We start from the raw sequence: 25,107 nt of genomic DNA, 5'->3' as shown, positions 1-25,107 counted from the left end.
ATGAATATGTGTGAGGAAACTCTTTATACTTTTGTTCTGTATGGCTTTAGAAATGTTCTACTAATTTACTTCATGAAGAAATCCATTTGGGGGAGGCTGGTGTCAAATGGTTAGGTTCCCTCTCTCATCTGTTAAAATGATAAACTATTAGGTGAAAACAAGAATGTTTGCCATTTGAATTACTCTGAACAACCTCTTCTAACCAAAATCCTCAGAATAAAATTCTGCATCCTCCTCTGCTTCTGTTGTGAATTGGGTATCATTCACTCAAATGAATTACAGCAACATATAGTATGTAACCAGGAAGAAAAAAACCCCCGATATTTACCTCTTTGGCAAAAGCATTTTATTTTTAGTTCCAAAATCACATATAGAGTCAAAAAAATATCAGTAAATGTTATTTCAAGATCATCCTTTAATGAGCTCCTAAATTTTAGTTTTAACATCCATTGTCAAACTTCAGAGCTTTTAGTACTAATATTAGTACCTTACTCCTACCTCGTGGACACAACAAATCAAGCTGAGTCTATGACATCGTAGCTACAGAGCTTTAAACTTAAAAAAAATCTGGTGAAACTGATTAGGTACCTTGTGAAACTTTGAAATAAAATAACTGCCATATTCTTTGAGAATGAAAAGAATTAACTGTAACAACCTCTGAACAATTGTTGAAGCTGATGTGCGAGCGGAAAGAAAGGCCCTATGAATAACGGAAATGAGATTCACAAAGGTGCATTTAATTTTATAGTCTCATAACCCTATTGTCGATAACTGACAGCACTGCATCAATTTCTGCAGTTTGGCAAGCACAGCAATAAACAATAGTGATCTTCAGAGTTGTCATCTCAATCATTGGATGAAGCAACATTACAAAGTCATTTTTTGATGTATTTAAATCGTAAAAGTGAAACAGAACGCTTCCGCCAACCTACAGTCCTGAAAACTGGCAAAATACAACTATTGAATTTACTCACCAACATAACTCCGTGAGTTCAAATTATCTCTTGGGTTATAGGATCAGTTACTGCACAAATTTTGCTTCAGCAATAAAATTTACAGAATTAACATGCTAAATTGTGACGGTTCAACTTTGAAAATTGCTCCTAATTTTTTAATGCAACGCTTCAATGGTTGTTTTGTGTTCTTGCTTCTCAGATGTGTGTATATATAGTTTTGTAAACCAGTCTGCTGACCGTAAACAGGATTAGTAACTGCCTTTAATGAATCGTTACCAAATTAAGTCTCTGTAGTGGAAAACCACATTTCATCTTCCATGGTTTGATTTGATTTATTTTTAAACAAGCAAAATTCACAATGCTCAATTCTATATACAATGTTGGCAGAATGGGATGCATCTCTCTCTCTCTCTCTCAAAGAAAAACAAATACTGTATATATTTTTTTAATTTTTTTTTAGTAAGTAAATAATGCAATTTTTTTTCTTCTTCTGGCAGCAGATTGTCATTGAAACAAATACTATTCTTTCAAAAACTCAATGCAAGAAGTTAATATTACAAGAATATTTGATGGTGCAGTCATTAAATAGCATTTACAAGTACTTGACATCAAATATCTTGCTGTACTAAGTTAGTAATTGCTGATTGCAAAGTTATTTACAGACTAACTTAATCTATTTTACAGGATTTTACTAAATGGAATTCTATATTCAGTCTTCCATATATGTCCTACATTAAAGTTTATCCACTGTGCTGCTGCTTGATGAATGACTGCAGATGCATTCCTTCATTCTTTGCAATTGTAAATAAATTAACAAAAGATGAAAAATGTGCCTTTGTAGATGAAACCACATTGGTTCATGCATGTTTGATTCACATTTATACTCGGAAATTGTTCATTTTTTAGCCATACCTCTTGAAAACATTGTTGTCTGGGTTTGTTTATTAATTTTTTAAAAGTTATATAGTAAACATTGTATGGGATGACTTTGATAATATACTGGTTATGAATATTTGTATAGACAAGTTTTTGTGTAGTTTAAAACTGTTTTACCTGTGGATTGAAATATTTGTATTTTTAGGAACATAAACAGATTAAAGACAACCAATAGTTATTTTATGATTATAATCCATGTCACTCACTGACAAAATAGCCAATTCAGTGTACAATCACTTAAAGAATTTATTTTTTATGCAAAAGGCTCTATTGTTTATCTAACCTGGCTGATATTTTAAACAAGATATATCATTAAATTGGAAAAAAGATATTTGTAGAAATAAATTACATTTACATTTTATATTAAACAAGGACAAGAAATCAATTTAATTTGAAGTATATATTAATAATGTTCCTATTTAAGCTCAAAGAAATATTGGAATAATACATTTTATGTATGTAGCAGCTAAGTACAACTGTTTAGCATTTCTGCAAGAATTGAAAATATATAAATATATTTAACTAGAGTGCATTATTAGATGCTATGAATGAAAAACAAAATATTTTAAGATGACTCGTTTCTTACTGCACATGATATATAGTCAAAATATGTATTCAACATTTCAACAGGTACTGCATGATCTCATGCAGGAGCTATAGCTATCTGCCAACTTTCAACTTTCATGACTGATTAAATTACACTGCAAGCTTGTGTGTAGGCTTATATAGAATTTTAGATTTTGCAATCTTGCAGACTTAATGAGAAAATTTCCTTTTGCAAGTTTGAATTTTAGATTTTCCAAGCTTGCAGACTTGGAAAAATTCCTTTAGTAAGCTGGTGCAAGCTTGTGCGAGCTCCCTTACTAGCTTGTGCAACTTCACCTAGCTTGTTGCAAGCGTAAGCATGCAGTTTGGTTTGGGAGGAACCTAGACAATTACAAAAAGGATAATTGATGACATATTCAGTTAAAAGATTCTGCACAGAAATAAAGACAGAAATCTCTCTACATGAGCTTGCTCTTAAATATGTACTTCTGTATGAGAAAAGAATCATTTTGTTATATTTCTCTAACTAAAGTTAAAAGTTAAACAGTTTGGGTTTAGTAAACTTCACTTTTCATTATAGTTTGTGTTGAATTGTGCAGCAGCGACCTTTCTTCTTTCAAATAGTACCAGAAATGGCCACACTTGAATGTCAGAACGGAAAGAAGTTTTCTGACCCAGATGACTGTAGAGCCTACTACCTGTGTAGGTTTGGAAGCCTAGTTCGAAGACATTGTCCACATGGTTTGCACTTTAGAAAATCCAGTGGTACCTGTGTCACTGCATATGGCCCCTATGACAGCTGTGCAGAAAGTAAGAGTTCACATGGGAATTTGTTCTGTTGTACTTGATGCCTTCCACTCATGAACTTAGTGGAGTTTATGTTAATTTAAACTTGCATATGTACTTGCTTTTATGTCGGGTCCAGCTGCAAACGTGTAGATGTACCCTGATATGTTGCTATATCATGCATAGGCAGGTCAGGGATTATGTTTGTTCTACTTACTACTCTATACAAATTGCACAGACCGAAATCTGCCAGTGCATTTTGAGGGCAGATTTGACTATACATGCTTTACAGTTAGACCCGATTTGTGAGTATATATGGTAATAACCTTAGCCATCAGCAAATGTGTGATACTGAACGTCAGGGAGACTTTCAGATTCAGATGCCACATTTGGCCAAAAGTGATTTGAAAAATGGGACAATTCCCAGAATATCATCAAGAATTTTGCATTGTATATATTTTTGAAGTCATCTTCGAGTCTATTGCAGAGGTATCACATGTATGCATAAATACTTGTATTATTTATTGCATGAATTGGTGATTGTTTTTTTTATAAATGGCTACGTAATATTGCCATGGCACTTTGGTTGATTGGGTTTGATTCTTGGTGCTGGCACATATGAGGGTAGATGGTCATCCAAAATTAGATTTCTATAGGTTCAGCAATTCCTCTCACCATTCAGGCAGCCTAGCTCCATCACATAAGCATACATAATCCGAGCTGCCCACTAGTTATTCCACTTAAGGAGTCCATTGATCTGAGTCGTAAAATCCAGGAGTCATATTCAGAATTTTAGTTGCTGCTGAGGGATCATGCAGATTCATTGAAACTGTGCAACATGTTGATTTCCAATGGAAAATAAATAGAAAATGGTAAATAAACTTTTTCACCCACATTTGTCCCAGCACACTGGTATCATTTCAGCATTAATAATACACACTGCACAATTTACATACTATTGTCTGTGAAAAGTCATCTTGCATCAATCAAATATTCATGAGAATCATTCTTTGTAATTTTGATTAAAGATAAATGCACTCATAATTCTGGAAAAAGCCTTTACTTAATGTTAACCATATTTATAGGTTATTTGACAGCTCTTTTTTCATAATCTACCTAGTTTGCATGAAATATACATTTGTAAACCTTTGAGTCCAATTGCTAGTGGTTTTTCAGGCAGTATATATATATATATATATATATATACCCAGCAAAGAAATGCACACCAGGAACTTTGTTTAAAAATATTAATATACCAATACAAATTCAGGAATCTTAGCAGCATAACAGAGCAGATATTGGAAAATTCATAGCATCTCCATTGTCACGGCAACACACAGAGGAATGGGTTCAGATTTTTCCTTTATTCAGCACATAGTGTCACCCACTTCATTTTGGTCCAAAATAGCTGTGTGCTTTTCATTGGTTGGATATATTTTGTTCAGAAGAGACGAGAATAAAGTTGGATCTTGATTAACTATTAATTTTATCCTTAACAGGGTAGACAGTGTTCTTTCTTGCACATCTCTGTAGGCACAGGTTCTTTCTTGCACATCTCTGTAGGCACAGTGTTCTTTCTTGCACATCTGTGTAGGCACAACTTGCATTCTTTGAGTGGAAAATTTTCCTTGAATTTCAGCCTCTAAAAAGGAATGTGTTCCAGGACAGACTGAACGAAATCATTACAACTGCAGTAGCTACTACGCGTGCAGTGATGAAAGATTTCAGCTTAAATACTGCCCCATTGGTCAGGTGTACAGTTCATTCAAGAAAAGTTGTGTTAAGCAATATGGTTACTATGATGACTGTTCCACAAGTTAGTTTGCACAAAAGATTACACTTGTTTTTATTTGTTTTACTTTTTTTAATAAAAGTGTTGTTTTTGCACTTTGTTGGTTTTAGTGTTTGCACATGTCAAGTACACTGCATGACTCCACTTTTATCAAAATTCCTTACAATGGATTCATAGACACCTACTACAGTCTTAAATAAAGACTTTCATTTGACATGTAAAAGGTGATAAATTCATTAGACTGACTGGTAGATACTTACTAAAACTTGATGGATGAACATAATTTTGTTACATGAGAACATACCATCACCTGTCACTCCATTTTCAGAGTGTATAACATTTCTGAAAAGTTTGTCTAGTCACGGCTAAATATCACTAGTAAATCTTTGCACATTTTTATGAGACATACTTGGGTTTAGAGGGTGAGACTAGAGAATGATTAGGCTCAAGTGATCGAGGTGTAAGGAGCTATTACACCATAAGCAGTGATGCTGCAAGGCTGCTCAAGTGTGCCAATCATTCAAAATTGACTATCCCATGATTCGAAGTTTGCTGTGTGCAAGACCTTGCGCAGTGAAACTTAACTACAGCAGAGGAAAATCTACACTGTGCAAAATGATCTAAAGTTGGGCCATGTTTTGTGCCTGCACGGTTGTCTGCTTTAGTCCTGGTCACAAAAGGTGGTTAGTTTGTTTGACGTCTTAGCTATGCATCATTCAGTCAGACTACATAACTAGAAATCCCTTCAGGTGTGCTCAAGACGATTGTAAATGACAAGTGGATAACAGATTGCATCAAAAGGTTTCAGTTTCAAATGGGGATGTTCATTGTGCCATTGATAATGACAAGACCATTGCATACATGTCTGGGGACCTTGGAGGAAGAAAAAAAGAGCACATATTTAGGTGTTCGGGGTAAAACTTATATCTGTAATATTGGACTCAATGCCCAGTCTTAAAGCTTTGTAGGCTCCCCATCTTCAGCTAATAGCTGGCAGTGTTCCTGCTAAAGTGATTGAGACAGCAGCACATGTGACCAAGCCATTCAATTACCTTATTACCCTATGTGGCAACTTGGTGACTTCCTAGCTGTCTTCTGTAATGCCAGTACTTAATCACTTCTATTCATACCTAAATGTACCATTCTAATCAAAATATCATGTCAACCATGTAGAATTGGAATTCTTCAGAATCTTAAATCTTAATATAGCTTTAAATGATATAATTAGTCTGGATATATTGCACTTGACCAGATTTTCTTTTCTTTCTTCCAAGTTAATATTGGTTATAAGCTTTCGTACCAAGCACTACAACCAGTCCTGCATATGCCAGAAGAACAATTCCTGCTATCATGAACTTCTTGCTAAGGTGGCCAGTGCTTTTCATGCCACAGATGTCAGGCAGATAGTATTGGTGTACAGTACAGGCAGATAGTACATGTTTGCTATAGAAGGGCCTCACTGTGTACAGTACAGGCAGATAGTACATGTTTGCTATAGAAAGGCCTCACTGTGTACAGTACAGGCAGATGGTATATGTTTACTATAGAAAGGCCTCACTGCTTTTCATGCCATAGATAGAATAAGTGTGCTATAAAGAGCTGCTGATGCAGCAGCTTGGTTAGCCAGTATTGTAGCGAAAACTCATACTTGTATGAGTGCCTTTTAGGGGAATATATTATGCTGCAGCTTGGTTAGCCAGTACTGTAGTGAAAACTTCTATTTTTATGAGTGCCTTTTAGGGGAATATATTATGCTGCAGCTTGGTTAGTCAGTACTGTAGTGTGCTGCAGCTTCAAGGTTACCCAGTATTGTAGCAAAAACTACTACTTGTTCGAGTACCTTTATGGGGAATATATTGTGCTGCAGATCATTCTGTTCACCTGTTTGTCGGATAGTCAGTTTTCCTTGTCTGCACAGAACATGTATCCACCAAACTTTGTAGATTGTTTGCACATGGAGTAAGGAAGACATCTAGAGCTGAAACAAATAACAAATTTTTCTATTAATATATATTTGTTGATTGTATTTGAATGATTCCAATATTCTTTGCTGTTGCTTAATGCCCAAATCCCTTTTTCATCATCAGTTTTAGTATTTATTTACACTAGCAATAAACAAGACATTCCTTAGGTGCTGAAGACAAACAGTGCTCATAATCAAAATCACATGGAAACGTGGCCAGTTTAATTAAATTTGGATACATTGATTGTAGGTCTTATGATTGTTGTACTAGTATATTCTGGCATGTCCGGGGAACTGACGCTTGGATTCACTGGAAATTATCCATATTGGACGTTTGGATTTGCTTCTAAGCCACAAAAAACTTGTACTCAGACTTGATAAATAAATTGTTTAAACTGAATCCCACACACTGATACTGCTGTCTTTCACACACGATGTAGATTGCGGTAGACCTGAAATGGCTTTCTGGCCTCTGTAAACGGTGTAAAGTAACTTCTACTTTGTTCAATTTCCATGCAGCTAGTCAAAAACATCGCCGAATTTTGCAAGTAGACTATTCAGTTTTATTGTATGGGTAAAGAGGGTTTCCATCCAAGAGTTTTTAAAATGGTATGGGAAAGAACAAGTCAAAAGATCCCTTTGTAAATTGGAATATGTTTGGACAACTGGGGTTTTGTACTGGTGCACAGGAAAAAATGGTTGCTAGCTGTATTGTAATAACAAACCATTGATCCTTACTACTACAAAGTCATATTTTTAATAAATTGTTGCTAAATTAACTCTGATAAACAAATGAAAACATTTGAATACGAATTTTCTGTTTAAATATTCACACAAAAAAGTATTGATTGGATTGTTCAGATAGTGGTTTTAGCTCTAAAGAAGTCTGTCGATTTCAAAGTCAATAGGTGAACTGTCATTGTCACTTTTGAAAGAAGAAAAAATGGTTTATGCACAATAACATGAGTTGCACATCACACACATGGACCAAAACTTTGAATAGCTTGCACTTGGTAAAGATGATTACAACTTTCAGGGGCTGCATTGTAGAAGTGAAGGTCACTGTCTGAAAGAAAAATCATTTCAGCATAATAGTGAGATTATGCATCATGTACATGAACCCGACTTGCTGGATAACCTGCACTGAAGGTAAGCCCAAAGTTTGGGGTTAAAAAGTTATGTTCACAAACTGAAAGAAGAAAATTATTGTCTGCTCGATAACATATGCCCTCCATACCAGACTTAACTTTGTGGATAGCTTGCACTTGCATATACCTGCTGACATGGAGGTCAGTCACAGAAAGAAGAAAAATGTTTTATGCACCTCTGTTTGTGACCTTGACCCTATGCCTTCACCAAAAGTTGTCAGTGACTAGCACATTGGACAAGAAAAAGCCTGTTAAGTGACTATGATAAGTGTAGTAATAAAATAAAATGCTTTATGTACAGCAAGTTTAGTTCAAGACAATAATTTTGATCAATGGTTCAGGTCATTTGGACCTATTGGTCAATAATCTGTCAAGCTGACCATGTATTTACTGCTGCTAACAAAGAACTATTAGACTTTTCATGGTAGTCTTTTTAAAAGTTTCTTGCAATGGCAAACTTTTCAGAACATGCCAGATCGTCACTGGCAAATTAGTAACCCATTGGATACTGAGGAAATGGAAAAACTTTAGACCATAGAAGACTTCTCAGATTGTGATGCATCCATTTGAAGTTGCATTCTGTGTAGTTGAGGAGAGCTTTTGTACTTCAGATAGCATTGTTGAGCACTTGTATGTCATTTTTCAGTGCATAATGTTATATGTGGTGGCCAGTATATTTGGTAGAGAAAGAACCTGGAAAAAATCCCCACCTTTTCATGGAAAGCTATGAGCATGTATTCTCACATATCCTTGTTGACTCATCCTGAGACTCTGAGCTGATGTGGACAGAGGTGAGATGTGCGAGTGATCTGTCAAAGCAAGCACCATAGACACATGGCCACACTTGGCTCCTATGATGAGTTGATAATCTCTTAATACCACTGCCATACAATAAAAAGCTCATTGTGCCTACATATTGCATTTCACAGGTGAAGTGTTTCTCTTGAACTTCTTGCATGCTGTGTACATATTAGTTCATTCTAGAAGCTTTAGATTTGGTGATTGGATGCATCTTAACAGTATAATACACCCTCATTGCACAAGTCTGTCATTATGGCCCATGTATAATGCTTCACTGACTTGGTTTAGACTTAGTTTCTTGCTCATTTTTGCAGTGTTTATTATAGTCATGAAATTAATGAGGATTATACATGTTGATACCAGACATTTTCATCCCAAGAACCTAGGTGTTTTGTATATTTCATCTTTTACTGGCTTTGATTCCAATTTTACATTTACCTGTAGCTATGACCAGCAATACTTTGCAATGCATACTATCCTTCCAAGAAACCTGAAAGATGGCTGGGTTGCATATTATTAAGTATTACAGCCATATTGCAAAAAAGAGGTCTCTGTGATGTGTATTTCATGCTTTATTGATGTTGCTAAAATCATGAAACTTAAAATTGGAGGTCTGTTGGCACTATGCTTTTACAACCAGGTCAGTTACCTACATTTTATGCTCTACAAACATATGCCAAGTGTTTGTATTTAGCTCATGGACAGAATTTCTATGCTATATTTGTCCTAGCCTACACTGAAGGTCCTTTTTGACCAGTGTTGCTGGAATTATAAATGTTTATCAATGATAAACCTTCCATAGTACATGTAATAACTAGGCATGGTATACTGTGATGTGATACCCCCAACAGCTTAAACGCAAATTTAGTACATGGGAATTCCGATGGGTAGCCTTTGATGAGGGGACTGCTTGCATTTCAGGAGTTCTTGTTTGTAGTGGCTAATCAAGGTAATTGCTGATGGATGAACTATGCTATTAATATCACTTCTAATGTCACTTCAAATGGACATACAGGCTGTCACTTCAAAATTAAGCCTTTGACTTTCACCCAGTAAAGTCTGGACAATGATTACCAATTTTAAGAACATGAATTTTTAGCAAAGAAACAAAATCTCATGTTTTTGTAAATGTGCAATATTCTCCTTTGGTTTAAAAAAGAATATTCATTATTGTCTAGTTTTTTTATGCCCTATCAAAAAGGTCAATATTTATTGTTGAGGTCACTTTTGTCTGAAAATATTTTCTTTAATGGTAAAACAAGGCAAGTTGAAAACAAGTTCTTACACTCGGGTAAAATCATACATGTCACAGGAAAGACATGCAAGGTCAGGACAGATTAGGAGATTTCCAATATATGGTCAGTTATTACCTCAATTTCCTGCATGCAAATGGATGAAAACTAAAACAGATTGCATTAAAAAAAATTAAAATTTGTACATCTTGTCAAATCAGTCCTTTCACAGTAACTTGTTGCAATAATAATGACTCTATTTGGTAAAGGCAGCTTAATTAGTTACCTTGAGTCCTTCTGTTTATATTATATTACAGTTGGCTACACACTAAAAATTGAGCTATTCTAAAATTGAAAGTTTCAAGTTTGTAAAATGTATTGTATTGAAAAATCCATTTGTTAAAAAGATGTATAAGCAGAGAAAAGGAGGTATTTATATTACTTGGACCTTTTTGTGTTAAAAAGAGTATAAGCAGAGAAAAGGAGGTATTTATATTACTTGGACCTTTTTGTGTTAAAAAGAGTATAAGCAGAGAAAAGGAGGTATTTATATTACTTGGACCTTTTTGTGTTAAAAAGATGTATAAGCAGAGAAAAGGAGGTATTTATATTACTTGGACCTTTTTTGTGTTAAAAAGATGTACAAGCAGAGAAAAGAAGGTATTTATATTACCTGGACCTTTTTTGTGTTAAAAAGATGTATAAGCAGAGAAAAAGAGGTATTTATATTACCTGGACCTTTTTGCGTTAAACAGATGTACAAGCAGAGAAAAGGAGGTATTTATATTACCTGGACCTTTTTTGTGTTAAAAAGATGTATAAGCAGAGAAAAAGAGGTATTTATATTACCTGGACCTTTTTGCTTTAAAAAGATGTACAAGCAGAGAAAAGGAGGTATTTATATTACCTGGACCTTTTTTGTGTTAAAAAGATGTATAAGCAGAGAAAAAGAGGTATTTTTATTACCTGGACCTTTTTTTTTGTTAAAAAGATGTATAAGCAGAGAAAAAGAGGTATTTATATTACGTGCCTTTTTGCGTTAAAAAGATGTACAAGCAGAGAAAAGGAGGTATTTATATTACCTGGACCTTTTTTGTGTTAAAAAGATGTATAAGCAGAGAAAAAGAGGTATTTATATTACCTGGACCTTTTTGCGTTAAAAAGATGTACAAGCAGAGAAAAGGAGGTATTTATATTACCTGGACCTTTTTTGTGTTAAAAAGATGTATAAGCAGAGAAAAGGAGGTATTTATATTACTTGGACCTTTTTGCGTTAAAAAGATGTATAAGCAGAGAAAAGGAGGTATTTATATTACTTGGACATTTTTGTGTTAAAAAGATGTACAAACAGAGAAAAGGAGATATTTATATTACCTGGACCTTTTTTGTGTTAAAAAGATGTATAAGCAGAGAAAAGGAGGTATTTATATTACTTGGACATTTTTGTGTTAAAAAGATGTACAAGCAGAGAAAAGGAGGTATTTATATTACCTGGACCTTTTTTGTGTTAAAAAGATGTATAAGCAGAGAAAAAGAGGTATTTATATTACCTGGACCTTTTTGCGTTAAAAAGATGTACAAGCAGAGAAAAGGAGGTATTTATATTACCTGGACCTTTTTTGTGTTAAAAAGATGTATAAGCAGAGAAAAAGAGGTATTTATATTACCTGGACCTTTTTGCTTTAAAAAGATGTACAAGCAGAGAAAAGGAGGTATTTATATTACCTGGACCTTTTTTGTGTTAAAAAGATGTATAAGCAGAGAAAAAGAGGTATTTATATTACCTGGACCTTTTTTGTGTTAAAAAGATGTATAAGCAGAGAAAAAGAGGTATTTATATTACGTGCCTTTTTGCGTTAAAAAGATGTACAAGCAGAGAAAAGGAGGTATTTATATTACCTGGACCTTTTTTGTGTTAAAAAGATGTATAAGCAGAGAAAAAGAGGTATTTATATTACCTGGACCTTTTTGCGGTAAAAAGATGTACAAGCAGAGAAAAGGAGGTATTTATATTACCTGGACCTTTTTTGCGTTAAAAAGATGTATAAGCAGAGAAAAGGAGGTATTTATATTACCTGAACCTTTTTGCGTTAAAAAGATGTATAAGCAGAGAAAAGGAGGTATTTATATTACTTGGACATTTTTTGTGTTAAAAAGATGTACAAGCAGAGAAAAGGAGGTATTTATATTACTTGGACCTTTTTGTGTTAAAAAAGAGTATAAGCAGAGAAAAGGAGGTATTTATATTACTTGGACATTTTTGCATTAAAAAGATGTATAAGCAGAGAAAAGGAGGTATTTATATTACCTGGACCTTTTTGCGTTAAAAAGATGTATAAGCAGAGAAAAGGAGGTATTTATATTACCTGGACCTTTTTGTGTTAAAAAGATGTATAAGCAGAGAAAAGGAGGTATTTATATTACTTGGACATTTTTTGTGTTAAAAAGATGTACAAGCAGAGAAAAGGAGGTATTTATATTACTTGGACCTTTTTGTGTTAAAAAAGAGTATAAGCAGAGAAAAGGAGGTATTTATATTACTTGGACATTTTTGTGTTAAAAAGATGTACAAGCAGAGAAAAGGAGGTATTTATATTACCTGGACCTTTTTGCGTTAAAAAGATGTATAAGCAGAGAAAAGGAGGTATTTATATTACTTGGACATGTTTTGTGTTAAAAAGATGTACAAGCAGAGAAAAGGAGGTATTTATATTACTTGGACCTTTTTGTGTTAAAAAAGAGTATAAGCAGAGAAAAGGAGGTATTTATATTACTTGGACATTTTTTGCGTTAAAAAGATGTACAAGCAGAGAAAAGGAGGTATTTATATTACCTGGACCTTTTTGCGTTAAAAAGATGTATAAGCAGAGAAAAGGAGGTATTTATATTACTTGGACATTTTTTGTGTTAAAAAGATGTATAAGCAGAGAAAAGGAGGTATTTATATTACCTGGACCTTTTTTGTGTTAAAAAGATGTATAAGCAGAGAAAAAGAGGTATTTATATTACCTGGACCTTTTTGCGTTAAAAAGATGTACAAGCAGAGAAAGTATTTATATTACCTGGACCTTTTTTGTGTTAAAAAGATGTATAAGCAGAGAAAAGGAGGTATTTATATTACCTGGACCTTTTTGCGTTAAAAAGATGTACAAGCAGAGAAAAGGAGGTATTTATATTACCTGGACCTTTTTTGTGTTAAAAAGATGTATAAGCAGAGAAAAAGAGGTATTTATATTACCTGGACCTTTTTGCGTTAAAAAGATGTATAAGCAGAGAAAAGGAGGTATTTATATTACCTGGACCTTTTTTGTGTTAAAAAGATGTATAAGCAGAGAAAAGGAGGTATTTATATTACTTGGACCTTTTTGCGTTAAAAAGATGTATAAGCAGAGAAAAGGAGGTATTTATATTACTTGGACATTTTTGTGTTAAAAAGATGTACAAATTGAGAAAAGGAGGTATTTATATTACCTGGACCTTTTTTGTGTTAAAAAGATGTATAAGCAGAGAAAAGGAGGTATTTATATTACTTGGACATTTTTGTGTTAAAAAGATGTACAAGCAGAGAAAAGGAGTTATTTATATTACTTGAACCTATTTGTGTTAAAAAAATGTATAAGCAGAGAAAAGGAGGTATTCATATTACTTGGACCTTTTTGCGTTAAGATTTTATCCATTTAAGACATTGATCATGAAAAGAAAAATGCTAGAAGATAGCCTTACATCACTGGGAATAATGTTCCATACTAGTGGACCAGTATTTTGAAAGTTATTTTTCAAAACATTTCCTTTTCTGGCCTTGGCATAATGTAATTTTTACTTCTAATAGACTTCAATTTTGACGCCATCAATATCTCGTTGATGAAAGATGTGACCAGTCTGACTGGTGGTGGAAGACCCTGGTAAGAGCCATTGACCCACAGGGAGCTAATGTATGGAAAGCTTTTTTGCATACCCAAAATTTCTGAAACTAAAATCTACATGGACAGGTGAGATTAAGGTGATGAAGTCCATTTTGACCACTCTGCCTCCCAGGGCCAACTCCTGAAAATTGTCTGCACATTGATCTAGAATAAAAGCATGCCCGCACCAGTTTTAACCAGTTAAAACTGGTCAAAACCATTCTAAAATGGACTTAAATGTTTGGTTGTTTTTTAATTAGATTACTGGTTGTTTTTTAATTAGATTATATTACAATAGTCCAAATATTGCTGAATATAAGATTTATCAAAGATGACCCTATACTGTCAAGGAATTTTCTGATCTTTTTTAGTAGCCAAAGATAGTACTTAACCTCTTTTGAAACCCATTTATTGTCAATAGACCAGGTTAGCTTGTTACCTATGGATACCATACACTAAACATTTTATGTTGAGGGGTCATATTCAGGTTAAAATTGTAAAAGAGAACTTTGTTGCTACCTAGCCCTGCTGGGGGCCCCCGAGTGGCAGAGTGGTCTAAAGTGCTCTCCATTACGAATCACTGCCATCTCACCTGTCTGCATGGGTTCAAGTCTCTGATTCAGCCAATGTGGGTATGTGGGAAAGCTTGCCAGTAGCTTCTCGTGGGTTGGTGGTTCTTTCTGGAGTTTTCCCAGGTTCTTCCTCCATCATTAATACTGGCTGCCATGTATAGCCTATTGTGTGCTGGAAAAGGGCATTAAACCCTTCAACAACCACCACCACCACCTAGCCCTGCTCTTTTATTTTTGTTGTAACTACTAGGGGTTTAGATTTTGTTATGCTCCTTCTATGTATCACAGATATTTTTAGTATTTCTTGGGAGATCATTGCCTGCATTATTTTTGTGGCAGTCCTCATCATTGTTGATCTTGACATCTAGCAGATATACTGTTAATGGATCCATGCAGGTTCCTTCTGAAGTTAGCCTAAAGTTTCATGCGGAATAGAAAATGACCATTCGGTGTCTGCATTGGAATGTGGCATTGTTATTATAAGCCTGCAGAGTCCACCAAGAAGTTTAAATTGTTTTAAGATTTTTACTGTATGGGTCTAATGTTTTCATATCAGCAAAATGTACTACACATGAAGCATATTATACCATCATATCCTTTATAATGTTATTATGCAAAATTTGCAGACATGTTGTCATTATTATCACAAGCTGTTGGCATCCATCCATCCATCTATGGGAGATGATGGTGTAGCTCCGGAGTAAGTTTTTGTTTCCCCTTCTTTCTAGCTCTTTTCAGCTCGCTTTGTTTCTGTCTAACTCGGCTTTTTGAACACCCTGTCTGACAGCTAGGTACCAGGTGGAACGGTTGTTAGCACAGCTCTCCCAGTTGTTGACATTGATGTTGGTCATCTTCATGTCCGTCTTGCAAACATCTTTGTAGCACAGACGTGGTCGTCCAGTTGGTCTTGCACCTTCTGCTAACTCCCCATATAACAGGTCCTTGGGAATGCGGCCTGGGTCCATTCTCTTGACATGGCCGAGCCAGCAAAGGCGTCTCTTGCTGAGAATGGAGAACATGCTGTTCATGTTGGCACATTCCAGAACCTGTGTTGGGTACTTTGTCCTGCCACTGGATGTGCAGAATGCACAGCAGGCATCTCAGGTGGAAGCCGTTCAGTTTCCTCATGTCTCGCATAGGTGGTCCATGTTTCGCTGCTGTAGAGAAGTGAGCTGAGCATGCAGTCCTGGTAGACACTCAGTTTGGTCTTCTGTGAGGTTGGGGTTGTTCCAGACCCTCTGGTTAAGTCTGGCCATCACTGCTGCTGCCTTGGCAATCCTGCTGTTCACCTTGGAATCCATGGAGAGTGAGCTGGAGGTATGTAATGTTCTCAACAACTTCCAGTACCCATCAATGGTGATGGAGGGGGGAAGTCTGCGTCCTGTGCCATGACATTCATTTTCTTCAAACTGATGGTCAGTCCAAATTCCTTACAGGCATGGGAGAGGTGGCATACCAGCTCCTGCAGTCCATCTTCCATGTGTGATGTCAAGGCTGCATTTTTGGCAAAGAGCAGTTCACAGAGGAGTACCTCTGACTTTAGTCTTAGCACAGAGATGGGTGATGTTGAGCAAATTGCCATCATCCCTGGTATGGATGTACACTCCCTCACTGCAGTCCTTGAAGGCATACCGGAGAAGATGGCGAAGAGTGTAAGCACAAAGACACAGCCTTGTTTGACTCCACTGATGACTGGGAAGGCCTCCATTGTTGCACCATTGAAGCACACTGTGCTATGCAAATTCTCGTGGAATGACGTGATGACAGTGAGCAGTCATGGGGGCAGCCGATCTTCTGCAGGAATCTGAAGAGTCCGCTTTGACCAGGTCAAACGCCTTTGTCAGCTCTATGAAGGCAATATAAAGGGGCATCTGCTGCTCGAGACACTTCTCCTGCAGCCTACATTTGACCTGCTGGCTCAAAAGCCACACTGGGAGTCTAGGATCTGCAAGTGCACCAAGGCAACATGGGTGAAAGCCTTTCCGACGATGCTGAGGAGGGAGATGCCCCTGTAGTTGTTGCAGTCACTACATTCTCCTTTGTTCTGGTACAAAGTCACGATGTTGGCATCATGCATGTCCTGTGGGATGTGTTCCAGTTCCCAGCAGAAGAGTATGTGTAGGGGCTGGAGCAGTGCTGATTTCCCGCTCTTGAGGACTTCAGGCGGATTTCTGTCGCTTCCAGGAGCCTTCCCACAGGCAAGGCAATCGGTGGCTTTTCCGAGCTCTTCCAGGGTGGGCAGTGTGTCTAGTTCCTCCATGACAGGCAGGCCTGGGATGGCATTCAGGGCGATGTCATTAATGATGTTTTGGGTTGCATACAGCTCAAGATGATGCTTGACCCATCACTGCAGTTGTTTCCCCTGGTCTGTGATGACTTCGCCCATCTTGGACTTCATGTTGGGCAGCCTTTGAGGTGAAGGGGCCTGTTGCCTTCTTGATACCTTCATACATTCCTCTTGCATCCCAGGAGCTGGATCTGAGTTGACAGAGGCAATCATAGGTGAAAGGAAATCACTTTTAAATTTATCCTTTTGAGCTATTAATTCCAAATTAAAGTGTAACTACCTAACTCTATTTTAAGCACTTTATATCTCTTAGGAGCGCTTTAGATTTTGCAACAATCCTACCACTATAATGGCTTTTTTGTTTCAATTGCCTGCACTGTAACTTATCACTATTGCTCCGGAGTCACTACTGATAATACCGTATTTAATGGGAATCACGGTAACAGTAAAAAAAAGATTTACTCGTCCACCGTAGACATACAATTATTAAATTTATCAAGAGAATGTTGAGAATTGTTTACAAATGCATCTTCAAATCTTGCATAAATACTTTATCACCTTTAATTACTATATTTAGCCATATAATATCCCTTTTAAACATTGAAATTCCAGTTTCTGCCCATCACTGAATTTTGTGATAGTCTGTTGCCAAGATTTTGGCTTTTTAACCTTTGGAAATGGTGCAATCTTAGATGTCTGGATAAACTTGTATACCAAAGTCACACTGACCTTGTTCTATAGCACTTGAACTCTTGAGTGGTACATCCATGATCAGTTATCATAATTTATCCTGTTAAAATTAGTTATAATCATACACAGTATAAACTCAAATCCATTTCAACATATTTAAGCACCAAAGTAGAACAGACCATCGGGAGAGAATCAAAATAATGTTAATCCACCTCAACAAACTTAAAACACTAACAGCCAACCAACCCTGCTGACAAAATCAAAGGGTTATTGTTTTATGCTGCTTGAAATATCTGAACTGACTTGCTCTTCTTAAACCAATTTAGTTATGTGATCACAGGCAGTATTACTGTAAATATACTACACTGGAAAAATGTAAAAACAGTGGAATAAATTAAAATGTTTTCCAATAATTTTGAATACAGGTAGATTAGTAGACACCATTCAACTTGGGAGAAACATCCTTCTGTCTGGGAGGTTCACACATGTGTAATAGATATGTCGAAATGCAAATTGAACTTGAGATTTTGTGTTGTAGGATGTTGTCAAAATGGTGGATAAGCTTTCCTCTGATTATGATTACAAAGAAGTCTGTCCCAGTTGGTTATAAGTCTCAGGCATGGTCAATGTGTGTATGTAATAAAGCTTTTTCGATAGCTTGATGTGGGTTGTTGGTTCTTCTGGGTTTTTTCCAAGATTCTTCTTCCACCAGTTATACTGGCTGCCATGTATAACCCATGTGCTGAAAAATGGCAATAATCCCACAACAACAACAACAACAACAGAGCTACTTCCCAAGCATAGAAGAGCTACTTGCAATGATGGTTTGGGATATAGGGGAATAATTTGCAAAGCCTGAAGGTAAGGTGTGTGACTATAGTGTTCTTCAAGTGTACATTACAAATTCTTGCATTGCCATTGAGGGTGAAGTGCATTTTAATGTTTTCCTAAAAGCAGTATATGTCATTAATTTCAACCTAATTTGCAGTGCTGAAACACATAACAATATGAAAGGACATCTTCAGTAGATTAAACTAAAAATGAAGTTGCACTGTTGCCAAAGAGTCCATTTTTAAAGTTTGTGCTAGCTCCAAAGAGAAGTCAAATTGAATATCAAGCCACAAAATGTGCAGACCATATGATTGACTTGTTTAATTGAAAGTTTAATTTAATCAAACCTAAAATGTTGTGCATGATGGAGTGTTATCTAAACCATATCAAACCAGTGCATAAAAGCCACTCGGAAACCATTTTAGTGTTGCCTAAATTGAGAAAATCGTGATACTGTATTTATTTGCAAGTCCAGTCTGAGATTTGATATTTTATAATATCTTTGTGACGGCAGATATTGGTGTACAGTCTGATAGTAATCGGTAGAACAGGCCTTGTATACCCTGATCTGCCAATGCAAAAAATGTGCCTACAGATGGAGGGCCAGTGTTGTTTTGCAGTTGAAGTACATATGCTAGCTATGTATGCAAATAATATTAAATATCCACTGATTTATGTATTTTTGGAACTTGCGAAACTTGGCCATGCTATGAACTGTTGGTCATTGATACAGGATGTCACTTTAGCAGGTTTGATCCTACCTTTGTGACCAGACAGCTTGTCACACATGTTCTAAATTGAATTTGTTTTGATTGGCAAGCATGCATTGAAAGCGAAAAAAATTGACATCCTAGATTTAACTTCTAATGCATGAATGTTTTGAACAGCTGAGTGGATGATAATGTGCACTAAATTATAATTATAATACCTTTATTTTCATTGCAGGTAAGTTTGATGGAAGTGTTTTAAAAAAATATCCTTGTATTTTGAACATTTCATCAGACATAATTGAGTGAATGAACATTTCATCAGACATAATTGAGTGAATTCAATCCCAATTAGTTGTCGAGAATAAATGCAAAAATGTGATACAGTATGAATGACTTGTATTTAACCTGCAGATTATGAATGTATCAAAGTATCGAGGCTGCATGATTGTCATTAACTTTTCATGCATTACTTTGACACCAAGCAGGAATCTGCAATTCCTAGACATGCAAGGACATCGGTGCTCGGAGTCGAGCACTGGAGGGATCAAAGGAGCAACAACATACCCTAAAATATATATTTTTCATGAAGATTTTTATAAATTTAATTGCAAACTTGATCACTTCAGTTGAACTCGTTAATATTTGTACATTTGTTAAACAACATTAAATTTGCAAACTGCACAAGAAATTCTCAATTTCTTCAGTTTAAATCATGGAGTAATGACACAATGAACGAAAACAAATAACTGTGAGCACATGTCCATTCTAGTCCTCTTTCTGCCTGTTCTTTAACCATCTGTGCAGTATATGGAAGTAGCAAGCAGTAATTAAAATGACATGATCCAGACCAAATTGCAAATGAGAGAAAAATGTTTTCCTCATACTAAATATAAACATACTAAATAGGAAAGGGAAATATTGTGATAATGTGAACCTTAACTATGTAGGTCATTTGAAATAATGTTGATGGACGTATTATCACCTTGATTTAGTAGTATACTATATATCGTGCTTGTAAGTCAAACTGCAGACAACATAAATCCTGACCTGCTTTAGCATAATGCACATACAGATTAAAGTCTGTTATTCATACTAATCACTCCCAACATACTGCACAGATTCACATCTGCCAGGACATTATGCGGTGACAGATCTGGGTCTGTGCCGTTTGCAATTGGACTTGTCTTATAAGTGAGTATAAATGGTTAATATTGAACAAAATTGATTTGCTTACTTCTGATAGATGGATGAAAGTAAATTAGCTTAAAACTAATTCTCATACATAAACGAGTTGTAAACATTCATCCAGTATTTTTTACTTTTAAATCAGAGACATTAAAATTTTAATGAAACAAGCTTTACTAGACTAGTGTTCCATTTATTTTTGTCTAGGAGTTGCTCCAAGTCCACTTGTTTTGACTCAAGCTGTGGAGGAGTGTAGACATGGACAGAAAATGCCAAATCCATCCAACTGCCGAAAGTTCTTTGCATGTAGTGAGAGGAAATTTGAGGACAGACATTGCCGTTATGGAAAGGTCTTTAGCATTACCAAGAGACGCTGTGTCAAGGCCAATGGTCCATATGATGATTGCACAAAAAGTATGTTCAAAAATTTTATTTTCATTTTATTGTTGAATATATATATATAAGATGACATTTATTGAATGGTACATTCTTATATTTAGGAGTAGAGTTCATTGCATGAAAAATGATACTCCTCCCATGTAAAGGGTAGAAGCTGACAGTCATATTTCACAAACACTGGAAAATAATAGATTACAATTGGATCTTCTCATAAAAAGGAAATATGTAACATTAAATGCAATTGGAAATTGTGAAAGTCATTATGACCTGCAGTTTCATATAAACTATTCCACTATTAGCTTGCCTCAAAGTAGCATAGAGCTTTTATGCTCCCATCAGCAGTAACATATTCTGAAGTATATACATGTGTGCGGCATCACAACCATTATTTCTTTTAGGTCTTTGGTAACAATTTTGGAGTGCATTTTATAGCATCTACCCCCAGATGTGTGGGACTAACATTATACACACAATATTCTTAGTGAAGTGTTTGCAGTCAGCTCAGGGGCCCCGAGTGGTCTAAAGCTCTCTCCATTACCGATCACTGCCATCTCACCTCTGTCTGCGTGGGTTCGAGTCTCGGATTCGGCTAATGTGGGTATGTGAGAAAGCTTGCCAGTAGCTTCTCGTGGGTCGGTGGTTCTTTCTGGGGTTTTCCCGGGTTCTTCTCCACCATTAATACTGGTTGCCATGTATAGCCCATCGTGTGCTGGAAAATGGCGTTAAACCCTACAACAACAGCAATCAGCTCAGGCTTTTTGCACCTTGTTCATACTGTTATACCTAGAATTATGAAATCCAGCAAGAGCGTGCATTGTGACAGCTACTCCACTTAAATCTTAAAGCAGTTGAAGGGGAATATATTTCAGACATAGACTTTATTTAAATTTTGATCTAGTTACATTTCTCTGCACTGTTCATGTTGGAATGATCAAGCTAGATGTGCATCTTTCTTAGTGCTTCTATTGCAACAAAAGGTCACTGTGACCTTTATTTCATATGATACATTTTTTTACTTGTGCATTTAGCTCATAACCATATTGGTTTTTTGCACCCTTACACTAATACTTCTGAAGTTTGTTGTAGTGATGCATCTCATGGAGTTAAAAGACTGTACACCCACATCACAACGGTAGGTCACTGTGACCATTACTAAACACTTCACTCACTTTGGGTAAAGACTTTGTAGTATCTATTCATGCTAGAATTGTCATGCCATCAATTTTTGGATTTGTGAAACCATGTAGTAAAGGAGAAAACATTGCATTTTGTGAATTGTGTAATTGTGATTTCGCGATTGGGCATGGAGGTGCCCATGACATAACACAGCATGAAAAGACTTAAGAAGAAGCTAATAAACATCGTTTGCTGCTTCATCATCAACAGCACAGCCAGAACTTAAAGTTTGCAAATAAATATGAGATAACCTTGATGTAATTCAATTAGAAGTTTGTTGTTCATTTCTGAAAGAAATTTAGTACCTTCCTCTTTCAGTTGCTTGTGTTGCAGGTGATTTATTTTGCACACTATTTCCAGACAGTAAAATCACAAAAGATTACTTGTGTGCTAGAACGAAAACAGTTCAGTATAAAGAAATTGTAAAGAATTAAGATCATCAATGAAAGATGGTACATTGGAATCATTAATGATTAACAAAACATGGTGTGGAATGGCTATTACCAACAGCCAGTGATTGAGTACGAGACTGTTAACACTCTTTCACCTTCTGAATGGGCACTTGAATGGAACAGGGTGCCCATTCAGAAGATGCAAGAGCAACACATGTATCTTTGATATTGAATAAGTTTTTCTACTTTACTGGTGGTTTTAGATGTTGTAAATAGTTACATATGCATGAAAGTTTTAAAAATCAGTATTTTTACTGAAGATAGTATTTTTGACCTAATCAGTCAGTACTTTTGTACAACTATGAATTAGCCCACCTTTTCTTAATTGAAGATGTGCTAGCTTTGCAATGTTTTTAATCATCTGAATTACCCTATCCTGTCATTACATTAATCTGAATAGGGTTAAATGCAACTACAATAAAATAGTTTTCTGCGCCTTTCCAGGAGAAAATGTCTTATCCTACTGATAAGCCATAAACTTGAATTGACTTTTTAAGTAAAATGTTTTTTTATGTTCAGTCATGATATATTATCTGCAAAAAACCCACCAAGTTGTCTGTCGTGAAAGACATCTAAAAAATTGTATCCTGATATGTCTGACAGAGACCATCATTATCAAGATTCATTCATTTTTGCTGTGTTGAGAAGAGGAATATTTTTTATCAGTAATAAGTACATGTCATTGCTTGTGCAGCAGTTGTCATCTGTATAGGGCATCCTGTAAAGAAATTTCTAGTTCCTGCTTTGTGTTTTGGATATCTGACAATGTTGTCATCTGTATAGATATATATAGATCCCAGTAAAAGTGGTAGGTCATTAATAAATAATATAAATAGTAATGGACCTAGAATTGAGCCTTGTGGGACTAATTATTTAATTGTTTTTCAGACAGAACATCATTTGTGTGAACATGTTTTATTCTCTTGTTTAAGTATGGAGTAAACCATCTAATTGTGCTTTCATCAGATTGGTCAATTTTCATTTTGCTTTGAGTGTGTCTTGAAAGTTCATTTCTTGGGTGCTGTGTTCCAATGATGCATCTCTTACTGCTTCAACCTTACGATCAGAGTTCAGTGACCTCCATTCCTTTGCTAACATGAGCTTATTTTGTTTAAGAACAGAGATTTATCCATGCTAGAAAGTGAATCACACTTGAACACCATTCCAGCAACTGAAATAATCTTATACTTTAACCTACATGTAAATCCAGATGTTGCTACTGTTTAAACTTTTCAGTAATCTTTAATACAGATAACTTAAACATTCTCATTCAAGGTATTATTATGTAAAAACTTTTGTTCTTCAACACCATCTAGCATCTTAGATTTACCTATATTGGGTTGTTCCACTTGGAGAACTTCCTATGGAAATTAGCACATTGGGCTCACACACTGCAGTTTAGTAGCACATCATGCTAACTATTGCCCCTCAATTAAGTAATATGCGAAACAGTTGTTTATACCTGACTTCTCATCCTTTTAATTGCCACTGTTTAAACTGCCACAAGGATATTTTAAAATGAAGTTTATGAGTGCCAAGTGAGGCAGCTGTTAGTACCATTTTTATAAGTCTTTGGTATGACTCGGCTGGGGTTTGAACCCATGACCGTCTGCATCGGAGACAGATGCTCTAACCACTAAGCCACCAGAGCAACCAGAGCAAATTTATCTTGAGATTCCTGTGCCCTGAAAACTGCATTCACAACTTTGGCCAAACCATCCTGAATTGGTTTCCCATAATGTTCCTGTATCTTATAAAAATTAGAAATCTGTGAAGATACCATCTCCTTCAGTTTCCAAAGTTAAATTTGGTGTTATGTCACCAAAACATAATGGCCGTACTTGAAATTTTCTTCGTGTTCGTAACCAGTGGAACAAAAAAATGTTCTCACAAAGCTCAAATGTTTCTTTCCTGGCATATCTTGATTGTGGATCATTTGTTGTTAGAACAGCTATTCATCTGGATGCCACCATTGTTGTGCTAGTGTCGCATTTTCTCACAGCCCCTCATGTGAATTAAAGGAGTTCACCATTGTATGACAAACTTGCTGTTGCTTACTGTAATAGCATAGCCTCTCTATCTGTAGACTTTATTCTCCTAGATTTTGACACCACTACACAAGCTATGCAACAGAGGAAGTTCTGGACTACACTGACTGTCAATTTTCATCAAAGTTCTGTTGCACTGGAATTGCAAAAACATTAAACTCAAGATAAAGACCAAGTACTGACTTGCTGATGCTGGACAAAGTCAGATGGTCTCATCACTTGGCCAATTCCATCTCGTGTTATCCTGAGGCACTAGTAGAGAAAATAAAATTATCATAGCAACCATTGTAATTCTAGATTGTGATGGGTTTCCTTCAGCAGTTTAACTGTATTGTAATTGTGAACCAGTAAAAGAATTAGTGGGCTGCATGCTTTACATGTGAGACCTCAGTCATGTATAGTTAGTCCATTTTATTGGACTGGGAGTGTACCTTGTTTCTCTTCATGAGTACTCCAGCCTGTTATTTGATTTTGTGGGGTTTAGTGCTGTTATTCAGCACAATGTGATACCTAGCAGCTAAATGATGTTTTTATATCCCCTATATGTTCCTCTGGATCCCATGAGATGGAACTGGTAACATGAGTTAGTGAATGGTCCAGCGTCAAGGAGTAATTACTGTGTTTTTCTAGCATTTTAAATTTTCGTGATTCCAGTAATTTACAGCTGAAATTTCATGCAAATTTGAAATTAGTGA

General features: G+C 35.8%; 1 protein-coding gene and 1 non-coding gene across 2 annotated transcripts in view; one reads left to right on the top strand and one right to left on the bottom strand.

Annotated features, from left to right (window-relative positions):
• LOC149807279 (uncharacterized) overlaps positions 1–25,107 on the top strand; it is a 266,051-nt gene that overhangs the window by 176,575 nt on the left and 64,369 nt on the right. The window contains exons 47-49 of the mRNA XM_089953277.1: positions 3,063–3,248; positions 4,864–5,040; positions 20,545–20,751. Coding sequence (XP_089809403.1) covers positions 3,063–3,248; positions 4,864–5,040; positions 20,545–20,751 — 570 coding nt within the window. The remainder of the gene's footprint in view (positions 1–3,062; positions 3,249–4,863; positions 5,041–20,544; positions 20,752–25,107) is intronic.
• Positions 23,943–24,016, bottom strand: Trnar-ccg (transfer RNA arginine (anticodon CCG)). Its single transcript has one exon. It is a non-coding gene; the product is annotated as a tRNA-Arg (tRNA).

Source organism: Sinohyriopsis cumingii, chromosome 1 (assembly GCF_028554795.1).
Source record: "Sinohyriopsis cumingii isolate HCF-2022 chromosome 1, ASM2855479v2, whole genome shotgun sequence".
NCBI classification, from domain to species: domain Eukaryota; kingdom Metazoa; phylum Mollusca; class Bivalvia; order Unionida; family Unionidae; genus Sinohyriopsis; species Sinohyriopsis cumingii.
The sequence above is the reverse complement of the archived record's forward strand: the minus strand, read 5'-3'. Positions and strand labels throughout refer to the sequence as shown.